Genomic DNA, 17162 nt, shown 5'->3' with positions numbered 1-17162 from the left:
TAAAAAAGTTTAATGGTATGTTTGGGAGTGTTTTTTACTTCCTTTTCTATTGGTCCTCTTTGGCCAATCGAAAAGTTTAAAATCACTGAATTGATTTTTAAGATAGAAGATTGTTCCAAGTCAGACACGCTTAACTTTGAAATTCTTATGATTGAACCATCGAGAAAAGATATGCTCATTTCATGACTATCAATTCTTTTTAAGTTTTTTTTGACCATTATTCTATGATCTCAGGATATTTCTTATTCGGATGTGGTATCGGTTCATTCATGTATCCCTTATTTTTTAGAAAAACAATTATTCTGTAAATCCCTTTTTTCCAAAATAACTCTCACCCGACCAAGTAAGAATTACTATTCCATATATAATTTTTGTTTTTTTTTTCAAATGACAACGGCCCAATTTGGCATTTGACGAGGGCGGGAAAACAAAAAACAAAAAGAGAAGACGAGAAAAGAAATCAGCGCTCACCGGCCAACGAGAAGGGTAGGTGACGAGCGACGCCACTCTCACCGTTCATCTGAGAGAGAGAACCAGCAGCAAAAAACAAGGCGATTCGTTGAGAATCACAAATGGAGAGGATTAACGTCACCGTGCGAGCGAGGCCGCACTCACCGGCCGACGAGAAGACAAGCCCTTGGAGAATCTCCGGCAACTCCATCTTCATTCCCAATAACCCCAACAAATTCGAATTTGGTATGTTTCTACTCTTACCAGTTCTGTATTTCTCGCAAAATTCGTCCTCCTAGGTTTTACTTTTACTTCTCTCGGTCTCGGCTTTGGATTTTGCAATGTTTCTGGTTTGCAGACCGGATTTTTGGCGAAGACTGTAAGACTTTCGAGGTCTATCAAGCTCGCACCAAAGAAATCGTTGCCTCCGCAGTTCGTGGATTCAATGGTATTGTCGATGAAATTAGTTGTTCGTTGCGGTTGTCTTATGTGTTGGTAATGTTTGGCTGATTACTAATATCACTCTGGAACTTCTATGTTGTGTTCTTTAATATATCGTCTTTGCGTAATTTAGGCACTGTTTTTGCTTACGGGCAAACTAACAGTGGAAAGACTCATACAATGCGAGGCTCACCTACTGAACCTGGAATCATTCCTCTTGCTGTGCACAATTTGTTTGATCTTATACAGCAGGTATTCCTTTAATTACTACATTTCTATTGCCGTTTTTGAATAGGCTATATGAAGTGCATTTTAAATTACCCAACGAAGCTTTAGATGTCTGGAGCTTATTTAATTTTCGAGTGGAAAAAGTGGAACATTGTTTATCATATTTGGACCATTGAAACACAAATTCAAACTAACATAGTTATAGCCAGGAGAAAGAAAAAAGAAATGAAGATCAATCAATTATGTGAAATTCCCCAAATCCGGATGTTGTATTTAGAAAAAAGTAAAATAAACATCGAACTTGACTACTTGAGTTTGTCCTGACTTTGATTCATCTAATATGTTGAACTATTTGAGATATGTCTATGTGAACTTTTTGTGTTCAAAGGATGTGGATAGAGAGTTTCTTCTGCGAATGTCCTACATGGAAATCTATAATGAAGAAATAAACGATTTGTTGGTTCCTGAGCACCGAAAACTGCAGATTCATGAAAGTTTAGAGGTTATGCTTAATTTTGAACTTGGTGCAGCTTGTTGTTCCATGTCAAAATTACATCTACTCTTATTGATGTTAGTTTTTGTTTTCTTTTTTCTTCGTATTTACAGCGAGGAATCTATGTTGCTGGCTTGCGCGAAGAGATTGTTGCTTCTTCTGAGCAAGTTCTCGATCTCATGGAATTTGGAGAATGTAATTAAATTTCATAAGATTAGAGTCTATTGCTTATGCTTCCTCCGTTTTACAAGAACTTAATGGAATTCTCTTTCATTTCTAAATCTTTTTATATTGCTTAGATTAGTATCCTAGTACTTCTCATTTTGAGACTGAAGAGTTCAACCGGAGGAAGAGAGCATATTTATTATCTATTACTATTTGTTTACTGATTTTATGAATTATTTACATCTTGAAATGACTTCTATTTCTTTTCAATCTCAATCGCTTAGTTTTCAAATTGATCATATCTCTGATTTTTGTTCAGGCTTTTGTCTGTCTGTACTTGTATATATTAGTGATTGCATGCTAATTTTAGTAACTTGTCCAAATCTTCAGCACATCGTCATATTGGAGAGACAAATATGAATTTGTACAGTAGTAGATCCCACACTATTTTCCGCATGGTAAGCACAATATTTTTTCCAATTTTGCAAGTCATATAGCCATTGTCTTCTTTTTTCCTCTCTATCTTACATAATAATCAATTAGATAATCGAAAGTCGGGATAAAGTTGAAGACGGAAACATTGGAAATTCTTGTGATGCTGTTCGTGTTTCAGTTTTGGTAAGTGGTTCCTTTAACAATCAATTATTTCTCCATGCCTTGCTTCCAGTGTTCATTTATCAATTACTTTATTATTGCGATTTAGGTGATGACTCATCATCTCCACTTGTTGGATTGCTAAAAGCTTCTCTCTCTCTCTCAAAGAATTAAGGGAGGAAGGATGGATTGTTGTGGTGTTGTCCTTTTCAGTTGAAGCTAAGACTTTTTTCGATTTCTTTTGATACGAGATATAAGGGAAGTAGAGTTTGGATAGAGGACTTTGGAAAGGTGGTGTTGTCCCAATCCATTTAGTTGGTACTGGCGGGACGGTTAGGAGAAGTTATTGGAGAACTTGTGATTAATTCAATTAATAACAGATATTTAACAATCAAAGTTGTGAAGGTTATGTGGTGTGAATGGAGAAGATCATCAATAAAAGAGGATTGGGGGAGGTATGTAAAATCAATTCAATTGGGGGGTAAAGAAAAAATTCTCACTCTGGAAGGAAGTATATGTAGGGTTGGAAGATTTTTAAGAAAGCAGTGAGCAGTAAAGGAAAGTGGTTTTTGGGAAATTCGATAACCTGGTGGAGGAGGATGCAGGGAATGAAATTATAGTGATAAATGAAGCAAAGGGGTTAGGAGGGGAGTCGGGACTGGGGAGTTGGGTGGAGCAAGGTGATTAGGAAAGAAATGTTGAAAAGGGAAGAGAAGCTTGTGTAGGTTGGTGATGAGATTGAGGTTGAGAAAAAGAGGAATGGTTTTTAGAAGAAAGAAAGGGAGGGGAAATATCTCAATAAGATTAAATTTAAATTCTGTTGTTATTACCGAAAGTTCTTTTCATGACTGTTACTTTGATATTTTGGAAGAATTGAAAAATGCAATCTGTGATGACTTTATGGTAAATCCCATTACTGTTGAGACTTGTGCTGTGATTTTATTGCACATAAGAGAAGATTAAAGCTAGATAGGTATTTGAGAGGTCTGACACTTTTCCATTTCTACCCATGCCCACCTATAACCAGTAATGCATAATTTCCTAGCAGCATAAGCATACATAACTGATTTAACTTCCAAGAAACTGACCAAACAACAGAATAATTAAGAAAACATAAAAGACAGATTGACTACTGTAGAAAATTAAGCAAATTAAGTTTTTTTCCTTATTAGAATTTTCATTATGTCTCTGTATATTCTGTAATTTTATTGTTTTCCTTATAGGCTTTAGATTAATTCCTTATTTGTTGAAAGGTCTTTTTGTATATTTACCCCTAAATGGGTTGTAATGAAAATAAGAAAATATAACCTTTCTCACAAAGCTACATGGTATCAGAGCTCTAGGAATAAACCCTAGAATCTGAAAAACCCTAGCTGCCAGAATCTGGAAAAAAACCCTAGCCGCCGCCGTCTTCAATATCCACCTCCGGCAGCCATCTCCTTCCGCCGCCGTTGATCTCATTGATCTTCCACAGATTCGTCATTCCGTCGATCCTGTCGTAGGTGCCGCCGCTTCCGCCACAGATCCCAGATCTCGCCGCAGCTCTCATCTCAGGTGCCGTCGCAGATCTCGTCGGTTGTCGCACGTCGCAGCTTCCGTCGTCAAGTCGCAGCTCCGGTCGTCAAGTCGCAGCTCCAGTCGGTCGTCGCAACCCATTTGGTTTTTCTTTTCTTTCCCAGAAGCCCGCCGCCGCCGCCCGGTTTCTCTCGGTGCCGCCGCCATAATCTCTGCTGTTGCGTCCGCCGCTGCAGCTGAGCTTTCCGCTGCCGCCGCCAAGCTCTCTGCCGCCGCCGCCGAGCTCGCTGCCGCCGCTACAACCCATACTTTATTCGAATCACAGCTCCTTACATTTTTTTTGTAATGGTAGGTTCAGAATCACAAATTAACGTCTCGTCGTTTTTCGAAAGCAACAATAATCCGATAACATGTCACAAACTCAATGGCCACAATTACCTTCAGTGGTCCCAATCAGTGATGATGTTCATGTATGGTCGTGGACGGGAAGACTATATCATCGGTAAAGCGGAATCACCCAAACCCGATGATTCAACATTTCGCAAATGGAGGGCTGAAAACAATCAAGTCATGAGTTGGTTAATAAATTCCATGACCACTGAAATTGGTGAGAATTTTCTCCTATTTTCTACCGCCAAAGAAATTTGGGATGCTGCTAAGGATACATTTTCCAATAAAGAAAACACTGCTGAGCTGTTCCAGATAGAGACTACTCTCCAAGACATTAAACAAGGTGATTCAACGGTTACAGCGTACTACTCCAATTTATCTCGTTACTGGCAACAACTAGATTTATTTGAAACTCATGAATGGAAATGTTTTGATGATCGTATTCTCTTTCGAAAATTTGTGGAGACAAAAAGGATCTTCAAATTTTTTATGGGTCTGAATAAATCACTTGATGAAGTTCGCGGTCGCATTCTTGGTACTAAGCCATTACCGAGTCTTCGAGAAGTCTTCTTCGAAGTCCGTAGGGAGGAGAGTCGAAAGCAAGTCATGTTGGGACAAACCGAACATCCTCCTACTCAAAATGTATCTGCGCTCATTTCCCAACGAGATCATCCTAATGATCCAATCGCTCTTGCTGCTCGGGGGAATCTATATGGCAATAACCGCCAGCGCAAAGGGCGACCATTGTGTGATCATTGTCATAAAGTGGGACATCTCAAAGAAACCTGTTGGAAATTACATGGAAAACCAGCGAACTGGAAGCCAAACACTACCAAATCAGAGCGAGAAACTCGAGGCAATGTTGTTGTCTCTGAAACTTCTAACCAACAACCACATACCAAAGAGTTGTTGGACATGCTACAACAACTATTGAACAGAACAACTCCACCAACAACAGTAAGTGGTTCTGGGAATGTACAACAAGGTAACCAAAATTCTCGTGCTCTCCACACTCAAACTCTTCCATCTGGATGGATAGTGGATTCAGGAGCATAGGATCATATGACAGGTGATAGATCCTTATTCTCATCATTTTAAATTTATACGGGTAACCTGCTGTTCGAATTGCTAATGGTACACCTGTTCAAGTTACTGGAATTGGGAGTATTCAGATATCAAGCTCCATAACTCTTACATCAGTATTGTTTGTGCCCACAGAGTATAATCTACTGTCTGTGAGTAAATTGAATCAAGACTTGAACTGCGAAACTAAATTCCTTGCAAATTCTTGTATTTTTCAGGACTTGGGATCGGGGAAGATGATTGGCAATGCTGAATTATGTGCGGGATTGTATCTTCTTAAAACAACGAGTCCTCCACCAACAAAGAAATGCAATGAACTTGTAGTTCAGTCTAATCGTGAGTCTGCTTATGTTTCTGAGTCTTTAAATCATAAAGATAGTCTTGTCATGATGTTGCAGTATCGTTTTGGTCATCCCAACTTTGTTTATCTTGAACGACTGTTTCCTTCTTTATTTCTCAATAAAAAGAGTCAATTTTTCAAGTGTGAGATTTATCAATTCTCCAAACATACTCGTGCTTGTTATTCACCTCACATTTATTCTCCATCTCAGCCTTTCTCCCTTGTCCACGGAGATATTTGGGGACCTTCAAGGGTAAAAAATATCAATGGGGCACGTTGGTTTCTTCTCTTTGTTGATGATCACACACGTTTGAGTTGGACATTCCTTATGAAAGAAAAATCTGAAACAAGCCACTTATTCACCGTTTTTCATAAAATGATCCAAACTCAGTTTCAAGTCAATATAAAAATACTTAAAACTGATAATGCTCGTGACTTCTTCAACTCTACCGTTGGTCCATATCTTCAATCTCATGGTATTGTTCACCAGAGCTCTTGTGTTGACACACCTCAACAAAATGGTGTTGTTGAACGCAAAAATCGTCATCTTCTCGATGTAGCCCATTCTCTCATACTCACATCCCATGTTCCAAAATCTTTCTGGAGTGAAGCTGTCCTAACTACTACCTATCTCATAAACCGTTTGCCATCCCGCATTCTCAAATTCAACACACCCTTACAAAGTTTACTCTCAATTTATCCTACATCCCATCTTGTGTCTCCATTACCAGTAAAAATATTTGGGTGCACTGCGTTTGTTCATATATATCCTCAGCATCGTAGTAAGCTTGATGCACGATCCATAAAATGTATCTTTCTTGGATACTCGCCAAATAAGAAAGGATACAAGTGTTATCATCCTCCCACTCAACAATTCTTTCATACCATGGATGTCACCTTCTTTGAAAATCAACCATATTATCCCAATTCTGTCCTTCAGGGGGAGAATTCTGTTCTTGAATCACAAAATTGGGATTGCATTCCTAACTTCTCTTTAAACCCATCCTTTGAGAGTTCTCTTGTACCCTCTTCTGATTCTGAGCCAATTCCATTCTCTGAGAGTTCACCTGTACCTCATTCTGAGCCAACTCACGTATCTCCCTCTGAGGCTGAACTGCAAGTTTATTCACGACGAACAAGACAACATGAGAGAAACGAAATACAACCTACACAAGTTCAGCAAAGCCAAGATCTAAACCAAAATCTCAATGTCCCTGAAATAGCACACGAGACATCAGGAGATGATAGTCCCATTGCTGTCAGGAAAGGTATTCGCTCATGTACCCAACATCCCATACGGTATCACTTGTCTTACACTAATTTGTCGCCGTATTTTAGAGCTTTTGTGACTTCACTAGATCAGGTTCAAACTCCCAACACAGTTCAAGAAGCCTTGTAGAAACCTGAGTGGAAGGCTACTACTCTAGAAGAGTTGCAGGCTTTGGAGAAAAATGGGACATGGATCCTTACAGACCTACCCCCAGTTAAGCGCACGGTTGGATGTAAATGGATTTTCTCAACCAAACACAAATCAGATGGCAGTATAGAACGATTCAAAGCTCGCCTGGTGGCTAAAGGCTTCACCCAAGCTTATGGGATTGACTATCAGGAAACCTTTGCTTCAGTTGCCAAACTAAATACTATTCGGGTACTTCTCTCCATTGCAACAAATCTAGATTGGCCATTGTTTCAACTTGATGTGAAGAATGCATTCCTAAATGGTGATTTAGTAGAGGAAGTGTGCATGGATATACCTCCTGGATTTGAGGACAGTTATACTAAGGGAAAGGTATGTAAACTCAGGAAGTCTCTGTATGGACTAAAACAGTCACCTCGGGCCTGGTTTGAAAAATTTACAAATGTGTTGAAACAAGACGGCTATACTCAGTGTCAATCCGATCATACCTTCTTTATCAAGCACTTCTCACCAAGTAAGATCACTGTATTAATAGTATATGTTGATGATATAATACTTACAGGAAATGTCTCTGAAGAAATGGTTCGTCTAAAGCAACTCCTCTCGAAGAAATTTGAGATCAAAGACTTGGGAGACCTAAGGTATTTCTTAGGTATGGAAGTAGCAAGATCTAGTAAAGGGATTTCTGTCACGCAACGAAAGTACACTTTAGATCTCCTAATAGAGACCGAGATGAGTGGTTGTAAACCAACAGACACTCCTATGGATGCAAATTCAAAACTTGGAGTTAATCCTGAAGATGAACCAGTTGATCGAGGCAGATATCAACGCCTAGTTGGGAAGCTAATATACTTAACTCATACGCGACCATACATTAGTTTTGCTGTTAGTGTGGTAAGTCAATTCCTGAACAAATCTTCAAAGGAGCATATGGAAGCTGTGTATAGAATATTGAGATATCTCAAACACGATCTTGGAAAAGGACTGATGTTCAGAAAGACCACAAACCGAGCTCTTGAAGTCTACACGGATGTAGATTGGGCTGGATCTCCTATTGACCGTAAGTCAACATCAGGACACTGTTCCTATGTATGGGGGAATCTAGTAACCTGGCGTAGTAAGAAACAGCAAGTTGTAGCTCGAAGTAGTGCTGAAGCTGAGTTTCGATCATTAGCCCATGGGATCTGTGAAGAAGTTTGGTTGAAACGTCTTCTCACTGAACTCAAGGTGAAGACAGAAGGTACTATAGAGGTATTGTGTGACAATCAATTTGCCACAGCCATAGCAAGAAATCCAATACATCATGATCGGATGAAACATGTCGAAATAGATCGTCACTTCATCAGCGAGAAGATTGAGACAAATACTATCAACCTGAGATATGTATCTTCCCAACAACAAGCTGCTGACATTTTAACTAAGGCATTGCATCGACCCAGCCTTAGTAGATTAATCTCAAAGCTTGGAATGACAAGCATATATCATCCAGCTTGAGGGGGAGTGTAGAAAATCAAGCCGTAAATTAAGTTTTTTTCCTTATTAGAATTTTCATTATGTCTCTGTATATTCTGTAATTTTATTGCTTTCCTTATAGGCTTTAGATTAATTCCTTATTTGTTGAAAGGTCTTCTTGTATATTTACCCCTAAATGGGTTGTAATGAAAATAAGAAAATATAACCTTTCTCACAAAGCTACACAATACTCCGGACTAGCATAACTTCCTTCTCTAATTCCTGGTGGTCCTGTTTTTCATATTACTGTAAGAAAATTCTGTGTGAGGTAACGGGCCAGGCAATGGGCTATAATGGGCTTTAATCGCACTGGTTTGTTCTAATAACTTACACTAACTAAATTCAACATAAAACAAATAAACAAATAATAATAATTAAACATAAATACAAAGAGAACCTTAGTAATCTAATAATCCACTAAATTAGATACTCTTTTGCAGGGAATTATTGAGAATGTGAACTGCAGGTTGGATAAATGAAGCAAGTTTTGTTGTCATTGGGAGGGAGATTGATTATCACTTTGTATTAGAAAATTTTCCAACTTATTTTTTATCAACTTCTCCAATGCATAGGAAGGGGGAAGTTATTATTGAAAGAAAAATGAAGATTTGTTTCTCTTGTTGAATTGCTGATGATGTGTCGACTTTCATACATGGCTCTCTTTCTCTCCCGCGTCCCATCCCCCTTTCCACTCCTTCCCCTCGGCCTCCGACAAGCTTCTCTCCGATGAACTACCTCACCCTCAAGGCTATCCTTCTTGGTACTAAAAATGGTGTCAGCAACTTCGGTAAAGATAGAAAACAAGGTGTTCTCATGTACTTTTGATTTTGAAAAGAAAGGTCGTTTTCTGAAGATTCAAGAAACACATCTGCGAAGATCCTTTTTTCTCTCGGTTGAAGAGATAGTAGCAGTGTGGATTGTTGACGGACTTGAAGAACTCCTATTGGTGCCCAACACTCAAAAGTTCTTTAGAAAAACAGACTGCAACGACGGCTTCATATGGATGCAAAAAACAACGAATAAGAGAGGGAGCTTTCTAGAGTTAACAAAAGTTCATGGAACGGGGAATAAAAGAAATTTAGTTATTCCGTTAGGAGAAAGGTCAAAGGGATGGGCGGACTTCAAAAGGCTTCTCCTAGATTTCATGAATGGAAAGGTTAAGGAAGGTCCAACACCTCACTGTCCAAAGGCTCCCAGTCCCAAAAGATCTTTTGTGGAGGTTTTAACCAAAAACGAGAGTACAAAGGAGCCTGTCTCTTTGGAGCCAAAGGAGGTGAGAGCTCTAGACTGGAAAAGAACGGTTGTAGTGACTCGAAGGGATTTCCATGATGATTGGGGCAGAATCCGCGAATTTATCCAAAGACAAACAGAAGAGTCCTTCATCATCAATGCCTTTCAACCGGACAAAGCCCTCCTTAAATGTCCCTCAGAAGAAACGGCGAGACTTTTTGTAAGCAATAAAGGTTGGGTCACTTTTGGTCCTTTGACTCTGAAAAGAGAACTTTGGAACCCACTCCTACATGGTCGTTTTACAGTGGTTCTGTCTCATGGAGGATGGATCAAGTTCAGAAATATCCTCCTTCACCTTTGGAGTTTGGCTACCTTCCAAACAATAGGTAACTGTTATGGAGGTTTCTTAGACTACACGGATTCGAACTCCTCTTTGATAGATTGCACAGAGATCGCCATTAAAGTAAAAGGAACTATTGTGGCTTCATCCCAACTGAAGTGAAGATTGTAGATCTGGATATCACCTTTGTCGCCCACGTAAGTACTTTCCAAGACAGCTCGCTGCTCATCGGAAAGAAGGTGAAGATCCACGACGGTTTCTTGTCAGAAGTGGCAGAGTTTTTTTACAAAGGGCAGGAAAGTACAACTTTAAACCCAGTGGATTCTTGGAGAATTCAAGACGGCTTCTTTTACCCATCGGTCAATGTTCTTTATCCCCCTTCTATTTCTATGAGTATTGACCCTTTGATTGTGAGATATGATTTGACAAGAGAAGCTGCACATCCTCCTTTTTCATGCAACTTTGGGACAAGTACTGACTTGGTGGATCCCACTGCAGAGTTGGCTGCCCGAGGCACTGCTTCAAAGGACGCCCCTGTTCAAATTGACAACTCTGTCACGGATCAAGACAAAAAAGAAAAGTCTATTTCCTTTTTAAAAAGCAACCAAATGAGACTTTTTCAGAAGAAAGGGAAAGTTTGCTCCACCATGAATACAAATATCAAAACTGCCCCCAATTCCACTGGAAAAAGCAGAAAAGGAAAAGAAGAAAGAATGTGAGATGATGTCTGATTTCTCATTTTCTAGTCTAGATAGTGAGCATCATAGTCTTGATTTGGAGATTGTGCAAAGGCTCTCGGATCCCTTATCTCAGGAAGATGACCCCCCTCCCTCGGAGTTTTTTAACGTTTTTCAAGAACCAGAGAAGGATAAAGAAATAGAGAAGGTCCAAACCCCCATTGAAAATTGAAATCTAGCTGTTTTGAGGCAGGACGGTCAGGAGGCTCAAAACCAAGAAATGGAGCTTTATTCATATGAAGAGGATGATGAAGACTCGACAAATAATTTCCCTTTCACCCGGAAAATGGTCTTCTATCTTCAAAAACGTAATTTGTGCATCAGGGCCATTCCTTCTAAAGCGGGTAGCGCAGTAAAAAAAAGGAATCTAGAGAACTTTGTAATCTTTTCAGAACTTGGGAAAAGGAAGTAGAGAAGGAAACCAGTAGCTTAGTTGAGGGACAAACGGTTACTTTATGAAGATTATCTCTTGGAATGTTAGAGGGATCTGCACCCCGTCCAAAAGAGTGCTCATCAAGGATTTCTTGAATTCGGTTAGCCCTAACGTTGTGTTATTGTAGGAAACTAAATTAGCTTCAGTAGATAGAAAGCTTATAAAATCCATTTGGAGCTCTAGATACGTTGGATGGATCTCTCTTGATGCTGAAGGTTCTTTGGGCGGTATCTTAGTGATGTGGAATGAGAATAACATTGTTGTAGAAGACTCTATTGTGGGTAATTTTTCAGTCTCGATTCTGTTCAGATTTATAGACGGGTTCCAAGGTTGGATTTCTGGGGTATATGGCCCTTCCTCTACTATGGGGAGAGATCTTTTTTGGCAAGAGTTGCAGGACTTAGCTGGCTTATGCAATGAAGATTGGTGTGTTGGAGGTGATTTTAAAGTTGTTAGAAGTCCAATAGAAAAATCGAGAGGGGGTAGAGTTACTAGAAGTATGAGAGACTTCAATGAATTTGTAGAGGACAGCAATGTGGAAGAAGTTCCTTTGAAGAATGGCTCCTTCACTTGGTCAGACTTCAGAGAAATTCCAACTGCTACCAGAATTGACAGATTCATCCTTGCCCAAAGATGGTCTCAGCATTTTAAAGAGTCAACCTTGTACAAACAAACGCGTTCCACTTCGGACCATTACCCTCTTCAACTAAATTTAGGTCTTAAAAAATGGGGTTCTTCTCCCTTTCGGTTTGAGAACATGTGGCTCGACCACCCTAATTTTATAGAAAAAGTAGAAGGCTGGTGGGCTTTTTTGCCTTCAAATGGCTGGCCAGGGTTTGCCTTTATGGAAAAGCTGAGAGGCCTGAAGAAGTTTCTTATACAATGGAACAAAGAAGAATTTGGGAATGTGGCTCTTTCTAAGAAAAGTTTTCTTGATCTGATTGATGAGATAAACAAAGAGGAGGAAATGGGGACTTTAGACCCTCCCGTTCTACCTTGAGGCTCTCACTTAAAGTTGATCTTCTGGACTTAACCTTAAAGGAGCAGCAATCTTGGGCCCAAAAATGCAAACTTCAGTGGCTAAAGGATGGTGATGAAAACTCCCACTTCTTCTATAAATGGGTGTCAGCAAAGAGAAATAAAGCTACCATTCGCTCTCTAGTTGATAGTAATGGACAGATTCTTTCCTCAGAGATGGAAATTGAAAAGGAAATCCTTGATTTCTTCTCAAGGTTGTACTCCATGGTAGAAGATCAGAGATTCATTTTTGAAGATTTAGAATGGTCCCCCCTAAGTTCGCATTAACAATGTTGGCTTGAATCTCCCTTCACAGAGGAAGAAATATATAGGGTAGTTAAGAATTTGGGAAACTTGAAGTCCCCTGGTCCAGATGGAATGACAACAAAATTCTATAAAAAAGCTTGGAACATTTTAAAGCTGGATTTGCTTAAGGTGTTCCAAGAGTTTTTTAGGAGTGACATCGTTAACGCGCGCACTAATGAGACTTATGTGTGTTTAATTCCAAAGAAACTGCAAGCGAACAGAGTCGGTGATTATCGTCCCATAAGTCTGATTTCCTCCTTGTACAAGATCATTGCAAAGGTCCTGGCCGACAGACTCAAAAAGGTCCTTCCTTCCATTATAGCAGACGCCCAAACAACCTTTGTGGAAGGAAGGCAGATTTTGGATGCCATCTTAGTTGCTGCTGAGGCAGTGGGTGACTGCCAGTCTTCAAACAAATCAGGCTTTCTTCTCAAACTTGACTATGAGAAAGCTTATGACAAAGTAGATTGGGATTTTATTGACGCGGTGTTGGAGAAAAAAGGCTTTGGCAGCATTGGAGAATGTGGATTAGGGGTTGCTTATCCTCAGCAAATTTCTTGATTATTATTAATGGTAGGTCAAGGGGCAAAATCAAGGCGACAAGAGGTTTAAGACAAGGAGATCCCCTCTCTCCTTTCCTTTTCACTCTTGTGGGTGACTCTTTTAGCAGGCTGGTTCATCTTTGTTGTGAAAAGCGTATGATAAAAGGCTTTGAAGTAGGGGAAAAGAAGGTTATGATTTCTCACTTGCAATATGCTGATGACACCATTTTGTTCTGTCCAGACGAGAATGGCTTTCTGCTGAAATGGTGGGTTGTGATTAACTGGTTTTTAAGAGCTTTTGGCCTCTCTTTAAACCTGAACAAGACTTCCCTTATAGGTATAAATGTCAGGGCTGATAGATTAAATCATAAAGCTGCGAGATTGGGGTGTAGAGTGGAAGATCTTCCCTTCTCTTACCTTGGTTTACCTATCGGGGGTAACTTCAAAGCTGCAGCTCTTTGGCGGCCAGTGGTTTAGAAGATGAAACTGAAGCTTGGAAAATGGCAGAAGATTGTTCTCTCTAAAGGAGGAAGATTAACTTTAGCTCAATCAGTGTTGAATAGTATGCCCATTTATTACTTTTCCCTTTTGAAAGCCCCCATAGGGTTTGCGAAAGAGCTTGACAAGTTGATCCGAGACTTTTTCTGGAATGGAGGCAATTTTCTCCCCCACAGGAATTTAGTAAATTGGGGCACCACTTCTTTGCCCTTGAAAAAGGGTAGGCTTGGCATTGGGGCTTTCCACATTCGAAACAATGCTTCGATTCTGAAATGGCTTTGGAGGTTTACATAGGAGGAAGAAGCCCTTTGGAGAAGAGTGATATAAAGTCTCTATGGCACTGAACCCCACGGGTGGCTGACCAAAAAGCCCAAAGGAAGAGCGGTTGGCAAACCCTGGTTTGAAATAGCAAAAAACAGCATTCTTTTCCTCAAGTTTCTCTCTTTCAAAGTTAATCATGGTAACAGAGTTTGCTTTTGGTTGGATAGCTGGATAGGGAATTCCACACTTGCTCAAGAGTTCCCGGATATATTTGCTGTGTCGATAAAGAAGGAGGCTACAGTTTCGGATTGCTGGAATGATGAACAGCTTGTATGGGACCTTGGCATAAGAAGGAGTCTTTTTGACGGAGAGATTGACAGTTGGGTTGTTCTTATGAGCAGATTGGATGTTATTCGGCTGGGAGAAAGGGTTGACAAGGTGGTTTGGTCTCTTGATTCTTCCAGAGGTTTTACAGTTAAGTCGGCCCTAAATATCATGTGTGAAGATGCTCTTACTCTGAACTTGCCCTTAAACTCCCTTCTATGGAAATACTCAATTCCAAAGAAAGTAAAAGTCTTCCTTTGGACCTTAGCAAACAAGGCTGTTAATACAGCAGAGAGGCTACAGAAAAGATGTCCAAACTGGACTCTTTCTCCTTCTATGTGTGTTCTGTGTAAACAAAATGAGGAGTCTATGATCACATTTTTATTCACTCCCGATTTGCTGAGCAGGGGTGGTCCTTTCTGTTCCAAATCTTTGGTTTTTCCTTCTGTTTGCCCAAAAAGATAGATGGGTGGCTTCATAAAGCTCTACAAGGGTGGCACCTAAAGAGGAAAGCAAATATTTTGTGGAACTGTGCAGCTAGAGCTCTTTTATGGAATATTTGGATGGAAAGAAACAACAGAATATTCGAGGGTAAGTCGTCTACTTTTGAAAACTTTTGTAATACAATTCAATTACACTCATCTTGGTGGTGCTATAGACATAGAAAATTCTTTTGTAATTATAGCCTCTCTTCGTTACTTCGAGATTGAAGAGCTATCCTTCACTAGCTTTTGGGAGGGGGTTTTCTCTTCCCCTGCCCCTAAGCTGCTTTTTATACCTATGCTTCTTCATTTATAAAAGTGCTTTGATGTTTCTTATAAAAAAAAAAATGAAGATTTTTTTTGTGGTGGAAGGAAATGGCGATGGAAGGTTGAAGCTTTTGGAGAATCGGAATGTAGTGTCTTGGGCAATTAAGTGGGGGGTTTGAGTATTGGTAGTTTGAGTCAAAGGAGCAAAGGAGCAAAGGGTTGATGGTTAAATGGTTGTGATCTCCTTGGAAAGATGATCACAAGTGGTTTAGGTGGTAAAAAGCATTTATGGAAAGAGGGGGAGTGATTATTAGGACGGAAGAATAAAGAATGGATGGATCTCTTCCTTAATGATACGCAATTTGTGGGTTTGAGGGTTACTTATAATCACTGGCCGGTCTGTGTAGATGTTGGGTTTCTCAAGTGGGGTCTTTGCCCTTTTAGGTTTGAAATATGTGGTTGACACGCCCTTCTTTTGAACCCTGTTTGTCCTCCTGGTGGTTTGTGGAGGTTCTTGGTAGGTGGGAAGGTTCTCGGTTTATCAGTAAGTTTCAATTCCTCAAGGGGTCTTTGAAGACTTGGAATCGAGATTTCTTTGATGATACGAGGATCAAAAAGTAGATTAAGACATTTAGATAGCATCAAGGAGGAGAGTGAGTTGAGCGAGGCCCTTAGGAAGGAGTGAGTTCTTTTAAAGGTTAATTTCGAGGGCCTAGTTAGGAGAGGATATGAACTAGAGACAAAAGACGCATGTGAATTAGGCTAAGGAGGGGGATTGTAATACAACGTTCTTTCATTGAATTGCAGGTGGTAGGAGGAACAAGGACACCATAGTCTCTTTGGAGAACGCAAATGATGAGACTTTGAGTGGGGATAAAGAGATTGTGGAGAAGGTTGTTTCCTTTTTCTGTCTCTCCTCAACCCTTTTTATAAAGTTTAGATTGGTGCCCCATCTTAGTAGCTAGTAGAATGGAGCTGGAAAGCACCTTTTCCCTGAGGAGATTTGAGCGGTGGTTTTTAGTTTCGATGGAAACAAGGTCCCAAGTCCAGATGGGTTCACTATGGCCTTCTTCTAGGGAAATTGGTATGGTATTAAGGATGATCTTTGAAAAGTTTTAAAGCAAAGTTTTTCAAAGAGGTATCCTAGACAATTCATTAAATGAAACTGTCATTTGTCTTATCCCCAAGAAAGAAAAGGTGATGAAGGTTAAAGACTTTAGACCTCCAGACCTTGTGCCTAGTGTCTATAAGATCCTTGCGAAGGTTTTGACTGATAGATTGAGAAAGATTCTCCCAAAGATGATTTTGGATCTCTAGGGCACCTTCTTTGATAGGAATTTTTGGACCAAGCCCTAATTGCTAATGAGGCCATTGAAGATCATAGAAGTTGTAAGTAGGAGGGTGTTATTTTTTAAATCAGCTTTGAAAAGGCTTATGACTACATGGATTGAGACTTTTTGGATAAAGTTCTTTGGAAGAATGGATGCTTTAGGTAGGATCATATTTGTTTAACTATTTGGAGAGGAATTTGTGAAAAGAAAGTAAAAGTGTTTGTTTGGAAAGCTTGTCTTGTAGGTCTCAATACAATGGAAAGAATGCAATGAAGATGTCTTTCATGGATTTTAAAATCTTCTTGGTGGTGTTTGTGTTATTCAGAGAGTGAAGATTTGGTGTTTTTTTTTCTCTTTTCTCACTCCTTCGGGAGTTTGTACTTGAGCATCTTTATTTCTTTTCAGTTTGCATCTTGTTAAAAAAATGGCTAGACTTCATTGGGTTTTTCATGTTACAACAAAGGGAAACGTGAAGCATTTATTACATGGTACTTTTTTTTTTAAAAAGAAAAGCTAGAAAGTTGTGATCACGGTTCTTAAACATGATAATTCACCAATGAACCCAAAAGATTTAATCATTTATAGAATATCTAACACTCCCTTAACTTGTGGGCTTGAATTTGCACAAGGTCCAACAAGTAGGATCAATATTAAATGGGAAGGAAATAATAATCCAGGTGCTTTGATACCATCTTAAACATGCTAAACCATAAATTAAACCAAAAGCTTAAGCTCATAAATTAGGGTAAATTCAATCATTTATAGG

The 17162-nt window shown here is 39.6% G+C and overlaps 1 protein-coding gene across 5 annotated transcripts in view; it reads left to right on the top strand.

The window, feature by feature from the left end:
* The first annotated feature begins 409 nt into the window (after positions 1-409).
* The window catches only part of LOC111016615 (P-loop containing nucleoside triphosphate hydrolases superfamily protein), a 41654-nt gene continuing 24901 nt past the window's right edge, over positions 410-17162 (top strand). For all 5 annotated transcript variants that reach the window (XM_088123844.1, XM_022292063.2, XM_022292062.2 and 2 more), the window contains exons 1-7: positions 410-696; positions 809-898; positions 1025-1143; positions 1508-1621; positions 1726-1807; positions 2168-2235; positions 2321-2395. In XM_088123844.1, coding sequence (XP_087979970.1) covers positions 573-696; positions 809-898; positions 1025-1143; positions 1508-1621; positions 1726-1807; positions 2168-2235; positions 2321-2395 — 672 coding nt within the window. In that variant the 5' untranslated portion in view covers positions 410-572. The remainder of the gene's footprint in view (positions 697-808; positions 899-1024; positions 1144-1507; positions 1622-1725; positions 1808-2167; positions 2236-2320; positions 2396-17162) is intronic.

Source organism: Momordica charantia, assembly GCF_013281855.1.
Source record: "Momordica charantia cultivar OHB3-1 chromosome 5 unlocalized genomic scaffold, Mcharantia_2.0 BLBB01000005.1, whole genome shotgun sequence".
Taxonomy (NCBI): domain Eukaryota; kingdom Viridiplantae; phylum Streptophyta; class Magnoliopsida; order Cucurbitales; family Cucurbitaceae; genus Momordica; species Momordica charantia.
The sequence above is the reverse complement of the archived record's forward strand: the minus strand, read 5'-3'. Positions and strand labels throughout refer to the sequence as shown.